This window comes from Bidens hawaiensis, unplaced genomic scaffold (assembly GCF_021521415.1).
Source record: "Bidens hawaiensis isolate Kalapana, Puna unplaced genomic scaffold, B.hawaiensis_p1.1 tig00013302_1, whole genome shotgun sequence".
Classification (NCBI taxonomy): Eukaryota; Viridiplantae; Streptophyta; class Magnoliopsida; order Asterales; family Asteraceae; genus Bidens; species Bidens hawaiensis.
In genome coordinates this window covers 241,627-248,902 of record NW_027492128.1, presented here as the reverse complement: position 1 = coordinate 248,902, position 7,276 = coordinate 241,627, and the positions used below count along the sequence as shown (strand labels likewise).

Here is a 7,276-nt window from a genome sequence, read left to right as displayed (position 1 = left end):
TAGTCTTTGTACTTTGCGATGTAACGTGTGAACATCTACGAAATATATAAATCTTCAAAAGATTAAAAGAATCGTAACAAATCACTCATAATTAGTCACCAACTCATTACCATGCAAACTACATCACTAGGAAGATTGAGATGTCTATTTTAATTTATTGGAGTATCGAATTAAGCTACCTTGAGCTTTGAGCATACCAAAACCCTTTTAGTAAGACTATTCATTTAGAAAACCGACCTTAAATCATGTAAGTGTGGGTTTAATTCCAACAAGGGCGACTCTTGATAACCGTGTTAGTCAACATGGTAATAACATCTTTTTTGATAGAACTTTATTTTAAAACACAAATAAATGGTTAAACAATAAAATAACTTTAAAGTTCGAGCACATACGGTCATACCAAGGATATATTGGTTTTGTGATATAATGACATTAAGTTGGAAAAACAGTTAAATTCAATGATACACATCAGTGAATTTGAGTTAAAATATGTGTTTGATATGTGGTATTATCGTTGTGTTTATCTAGGTGTGTGGGATGATCAAGCGGATATATACCCTTGATAGTTGTGGATATGTTTGCGATGAATTTTAATTGTATGTAAAAGTCATGAACAAGTTAAGTTTTAACATTTATTTTCAGTCTAAATTGCATTATAATGTTGGAGATGCTCCAAGTATAAGTACAGGATGAGATAGAAATAAAGTTGAAAGGGGTGAAGTGTAATTGCATAAAGGTACGGCGAAAAAGAGTAATAAATAAATAGGTACCGATTTGTTTTATTAGAATGGAGCCATTTGGTGTTGCTAGTGGAGTCAACCAAATTCTCCCTTCCTCGCATCAACAAGTCCTTTCTGCATTCTAACTGTCATGCCCCCACCCTCACCCTCACCCTCACCCTCACCCTCACCCTCACCCTCACCCTCACCCTACTTGTATTTTTTATGTAGCATCTCGCTAGTCTCCAAATTTAAATTTCACACATTTAAATAATATTATCCTTACAGATAATAATTTGTGTAGTGAGTCCTAGTACTTTATTTTATAAATTTGTAATCATCCTCCATTAAGGTGCTCATCAGTTCGGGTTTTAGTTTTCTCGGTTTGTTTATTACTATGATCGAAAATGAAACAAGTTCATAAGACTGAATTCTAATTAAATCCAGTTCCATGCTTTCAGCTTTAAATCAAAATAACCCGAATGCTAATAAGATAAGTGCTCTTATGTTCAGATTTCAGAGTTCTCAGCTCGATTTCCTCGGTTTTGCAATGCAATGGGTTGCACCTCTAAAACAACACAATTCATTTCATTCATCACCTTTTTTACCCTACATCCACACTCCACCACCCTCTCACCACCATTGCCATCGTGACCACCGTTACCGCCGCCACCCACCATCACCACCGCCGTCGCCCACCATCACCATCACCGTCCCCCCGCTCGCCTCCACCACCACCATCGCCCACCATCACCACCTGCCACGCCACCTACCGCCACCAAACACCATCATCTCCACCGCCCAACGGCTGCCACCATCCACCCACCGTCACCGCCCACCACTACCCTCACCGCCACCGCCACTCACCACCAATTTTATTTTACTCTTTCGTCTTTTCCTGCCTACCAAACAAGAGAATTGAATGGCAAATGTTTCAATTCATTCGTTTGCCCATTCCACTATCTCGTCTATTCCATTATCCCATACCAAACAAACCCGAAGATAACCTTTTTGGGTATGTATTTACTTTTTCATACAATATATTATGACATTGTTTTATGCAGAAATAATAAAAATTATATTAAACATTTAATTAAATACATGTTTTAAGTAAACACTATTTTACCATTAATAATAAAATATAATTAAATAGAAAGGTCTACACTCTACACAACTTAAACAAATATCATATTAAAATACAAAATATCAAAAGTTTATACATAATGCATATTGGGAAAACAAAAGGAAAAAACAAAATAAATAAATAAATAAATAACTGGAAAACACACAGAGACACATTGGCAAGACTTGCCTACCTCCTCCTTCCCATCCCCTTCCCCTTGAGCTGGTGGCTAAGATTCCGTGTGTGCGCATCTAGCTGTATAACTATGTACCCTCCTTTACCCCTTTACCACCACCAAACTTACTTATATATACCCCCTCACACTCTCTCCCTCCAAACTCAACACTCCTATCCAAATACCAAACACCTACACAACAAACATGGAATTCATTACCATATGTTTTTCCTTTATTATTATTATTATTACCACTCTTTATTTCTTCACTTCCTCCGCACCCGGCGGCCGAAAAAGCCTCCCTCTCCCTCCCGGGACACTCGGTTGGCCTTATATCGGCGAAACCTTTCAACTTTACTCGCAAAACCCCAATGTCTTCTTTGCTTCAAAAGTGAAAAAGTTAGTTACTCTAACTCCTATACCAAGTCTGTTTAGCAGCAGACAACAAGCTGTGCTGCTACCTTTTTTTCTTTTTTTTTTTATTCTTTAACTAATACGGATAATTTGATTGTACTTTGTTTCAGGTATGGCTCAATCTTTAAAACCCATGTGTTGGGTTGTAGGTGTGTCATGATTTCTAGCCCTGCAGCTGCTAAACTTGTACTTGTCACAAAATCCCATCTCTTTAAGCCCACATTTCCGGCTAGCAAAGAAAGAATGCTCGGAAAACAAGCGATTTTCTTTCACCAAGGCGATTACCATTCGAAGCTACGACGCCTTGTGCTCAGGGCTTTTACTCCGGAATCAATTAAGAATATTATTCCGGATATTGAGTCCATCGCGGTCGATTCGATAAAGTCTTGGGAAAACAGACTTGTGAATACTTTCCAAGAAATGAAAACAGTAAGTGTGACACAAATACTCTGTTTTCCCCTGTTTTCCTCTGTTTGTTTAATGATTGTAATGTTGTATTGCAGTTTACATTCAATGTTGCATTGCTTTCCATATTTGGAAAGGATGAGGTGCTTTATAGAGAGGATTTAAAAAGATGCTATTACATTCTTGAAAAAGGGTACAATTCCATGCCAATTAATCTTCCCGGAACGCTATTTCACAAATCGATGAAAGCCCGAAAGGAGTTAGCTCAGATCTTGGCCAAGATTCTATCTTTAAGGAGGGAATCCAAGACAGATGACCACAAGGATTTGTTGGGGTCTTTCATGGAAGAGAAAGAAGGACTCTCAGACGAACAAATAGCCGATAACATCATCGGAGTCATCTTCGCAGCTAGAGACACCACTGCCAGTGTTTTGACATGGATTGTTAAATACCTGGCTGAAAATCCCAGTGTCTTACAAGCTGTCACTGTAAGTACCATCAAAATATCCCATTTTGTAAAGTGTGTGATCTTTAATCATTAGTTACAAGTTGCTAATTGAGATGAGATTGTTTGACTTTTTAGGAAGAACAAGAGGGGATATTGAAGAGGAAAGATGACAAGGGTTTGACTTGGGTGGATACCAGGAAGATGCCTATAACTTCAAGAGTTATTCAAGAAACACTTAGAGTTGCTTCAATCTTATCTTTTACCTTTAGAGAGGCTGTTGAAGATGTTGAATTTGAAGGTTTGTTTTACAATTTTTAATATATAGGTATAAAGATTCAATTTTTAAAATTTTCTTGAAATGATTTTTTGCAGGGTACCTTATTCCAAAAGGATGGAAGGTTTTGCCACTCTTTAGAAACATTCACCATAGCCCTGAAAACTATACCGACCCGGAGAAGTTCGACCCGTCAAGATTCGAGGTGGCGCCGAAGCCCAATACATTTATGCCATTTGGAAATGGGGTCCACTCATGTCCAGGGAATGAGCTAGCCAAGCTGGAGATTTTAGTACTCTTACATCATATGACTACAAAGTACAGGTTGGTGAAATCCACATAATTCTCAAAATTGCATGATTACCATTTTGGAAGTATACAAGTACAATATAAGTATACATGTATATTATACTAATATAATTTTTTTTTATGTGCAGATGGTCAATGGTAGGCCCTCAGAATGAAATTCATTATGCCCCATTTGCCCTTCCTCAAAATGGGTTACCAATAAGACTTTATCCCAAATAAACTTTTATTATTATTTCAATGGAGTTGAGAAGAAGATAAACAAGACAATATTGCTTTATATATTTTAATCTTGGTAAAAGAGACATCATGAAGAAGGAAGTGATGGACAAAAAAGACTCAAAAGGATGCCAAATTGTACATAAAGAGATTGTTTCACAGAAGAAAGTAGAGAAAAAGAGATTTGTGATGATCATGCAATAAGTAGAATGGTAAATTGGAGTGGTGAAATGGCGGAGTTAGGACTAACTGTGATTGATTATAGGATATTCATGTTATAAGTTGTGACGCGTTTAGGGAAAGAAACTAGTAAGTTAGGAGTTAATTGACATTTTGTATGAAGTCCGCAAGGCAACAATAATAATATAAATTTGTTGTTTTTATATAAGTTCTAAAGTTTATATTTTATATCTTGAAATAAGCACGCACTTCTCCCTTTTGAGTGAAAGCCGTCTAAGCTAGTGAACTATGATTATCAACTTATGCAACACCGGCATCTCCACTATATGTGTACTTGAACACATTGTGATGGACGTAATCAACTAATTCTAAGTAGAGTAAGTAATTTAGCGGCATGAAATGTTATCTTGTTCTAAGGGTGGGAGGGGCAATCTCCCTTGAAATTTATCCATGTAGTGAATTCTGCTTCCCTAAGTAAATAATTTATCCCCTTGGTCTAGTTCTTCTATCATTGGATATATGAATCCTTTACTTTCAAATAAGTGAATAGTTAAACTCTAAAGTATGTAACGCTAACATGCCAAAAATATAAGGACTATCGACCCATGGTTACATCTTTGCCTGAATTGGCTTGCCTTAAAGAAAGGCCAACTTATCACATGAGCTTCGGCATTCACATTATGGACTACTTTAAGGATTAACATCTTAAAAAAATAGGCTATGCTGTCACATCCAGCCTCAGAAGTCTAGGCGTGTAACCAACAGTTGTTACTAGGGCTGCAAACGAACCGAACCAAATTTGACGAGACCTTGTTCATGTTTGTTCGTTAAGCTTTTGTCGGACTAACCGACAACTCACGAACACTCTACAGAACGAAAATTTGTATCCGTGTTCGTCCGTTAAGCTTTTGTCGGACAAACGAGCAGTTCACGAACACTAATGGACAAACAAACACACAGACACTAATGGACAAACGAACATGAATGAACATTATAGACAATCAAGCATAAACAACTTTAACATTCAAACAAATAGAAATGACTCTAACGGACAAACGAACATAAACGATTACATATTATCATAAATCCAAACAAATTCTCCTAGAAATTCGGAACATTTAATGTCACACCCCGACTTATGTCCTAGGCCTGTGACCCATTAGTTGGTACTTATTTTGTAAATATATCAGAGTTACGCTCTTTAAGCAGAAGTCTTTAAATAAAATATTATTATATTGAAAACTTGGGATTAAATTATACCCATTAAATAATTTAATAGATGCCTTTTGAACATATGATTATAATAATCTGAATAAAATATCTGAGCCATCAAATAGCATCTAATGACTAAATCTTTAATCTTCTAATCCAATCTTCACATATGTTCTAACCTTTACTGATTCCCTAAAATGTGGGGAAAATACGTCAGCACACAGTCGGTGAATGACGCTGACTCTGTTGTAAAATTGTTTTAATATTGTGAAATCAACAATAATACCTTTGAGACTACTCATTTGGCACCCAACTCAATTAAGATAATATTATCCTAAGTACATATACAATTTAAATATATGCACAAAACCATTTCTCTGAACAACCCAGTAGGCTTCTAGAGGCATATTGATGATTTGCATGGCCTCAGAGAATGCCGAGTCATCATGTATGAATGGATCCATACATATGTATACTTTAATCAAAGTGTCTGTTTCTTATTATTGTAACACAAGGTTTTAAGGATTCATAGATTCTATCCAAACATTCTGACTCTTAAAGAGTTTGTAAAAGTTTAGGGCGTATTCACCTTTATGTTTATGATCAGTTTCTGTTACGAAGCTGATTTTATAATTCTTTTCAATTTCAGAGATAGGGTTTGTAGGATTCAAATTTGACATTGATTTACTCAAAAGAAATTGTATTTTGTGGATTATCACCATGGCTTGTCGTAAGAATCTTATAAACTAAAACTAGCAACACTCTATTTAACCTATATCACTTGACCAATTTTGTGAAACTGCGTCATTTTAGTGACGCTAATTTTTGTTTTTGATAAAAGCAACAATGTTGGAATCGCTAGTCTCACAATGATTAAATATGTGAATTTCGTGCTATAGAAGCTTAGGTCCCTTAAAATTGTGAGTTTTCATTGATTAGGAGTACACCTATGACTATGTGAGATTTTGCTTAAATTTCAAATGTCTTGTAAATATTACTTTTGGAATCGGTACTTTCGATTTTGTACCAGAACCGAGCTCATCAAGTTTAAGGCCTGCGATTGATACATTAATTTTAATGGTTTAGGGGCTCATCAATGAGTCTTTATGCCTGAGTAAGACTCGATTTTCAAAACTCCTACCAGTTAAGCAATTACCTAAAATGTTTTATAGTTGTGCGTTAAAAAGATTTCCCACACAGCTTCTGAAGTCCTACCAATTAAACATTAACGAGAATGTTATGTGCACTGAGTGTGTTAAAAGTCACACTCAAACCACATACCCTAAATTCTTGTGGTTGTCTGTGGTTCGATCATCATAAGTGTTCAAGACTGGTGATCTACAACAAGAGGTAGAAGTTGTTTTATTACATGCATAGGCCATTTTTTGTTCTTTTATACTTATGTTTTCATGTATTAGCATTTGTTTCATTTATATTTTTAGGTACGTGGTATTGGCTCTTTGGTACATAACAACTCTTTATTAGTTTGAAATATCATCTTCAAGAATTCATAGTCATAATGGTAATTGTTTTTAACTTGCTACTTCTTTTACTATTTTACAATATTAAATGGATGTGCTTATGTTGTTTATTAGTATGAGATTGATCAACTAAAAGTTTCCTTATTATAGGGTAAAAAAGACATTTGGATAATTGATCTTTAAAGTTTCATTGGCAATACAGTTAAGGTAATATATTAGTTTCTTGTCTAATTATTAGGTGTTCGAACCAATTATAAATGGCTGCATATTATATGTTGGTTTTTTGTCTAGATATTAGGTGTTCGGGCCATTTTCTTACA

The 7,276-nt window shown here is 35.5% G+C and overlaps 1 protein-coding gene across 1 annotated transcript; it reads left to right on the top strand.

Annotated features, from left to right (window-relative positions):
• Nucleotides 1–2,198: 2,198 nt before the first annotated feature.
• On the top strand, nucleotides 2,199–4,394 carry LOC143543838 (abscisic acid 8'-hydroxylase CYP707A2-like). Its single transcript, XM_077036066.1, has 6 exons — nucleotides 2,199–2,416; nucleotides 2,542–2,860; nucleotides 2,935–3,324; nucleotides 3,420–3,582; nucleotides 3,657–3,882; nucleotides 3,996–4,394. Exons 1-6 carry the CDS (start codon nucleotides 2,223–2,225, stop codon nucleotides 4,084–4,086), a joined length of 1,383 nt encoding a protein of 460 aa, XP_076892181.1. The 5' UTR covers nucleotides 2,199–2,222; the 3' UTR covers nucleotides 4,087–4,394.
• The last annotated feature ends 2,882 nt before the right edge of the window (nucleotides 4,395–7,276 follow it).

Coding starts and splice junctions, on each gene's coding strand:
- LOC143543838 (XM_077036066.1), top strand. CDS start 2,223: ATGGAATTCATTACCATATGTTTTTCCTTTATTATTATTATTATTACC. Junction 2,861..2,934: donor CTTTCCAAGAAATGAAAACA/GTAAGTGTGACA, acceptor GTTGTATTGCAG/TTTACATTCAATGTTGCATT. Junction 3,583..3,656: donor TGAAGATGTTGAATTTGAAG/GTTTGTTTTACA, acceptor GATTTTTTGCAG/GGTACCTTATTCCAAAAGGA.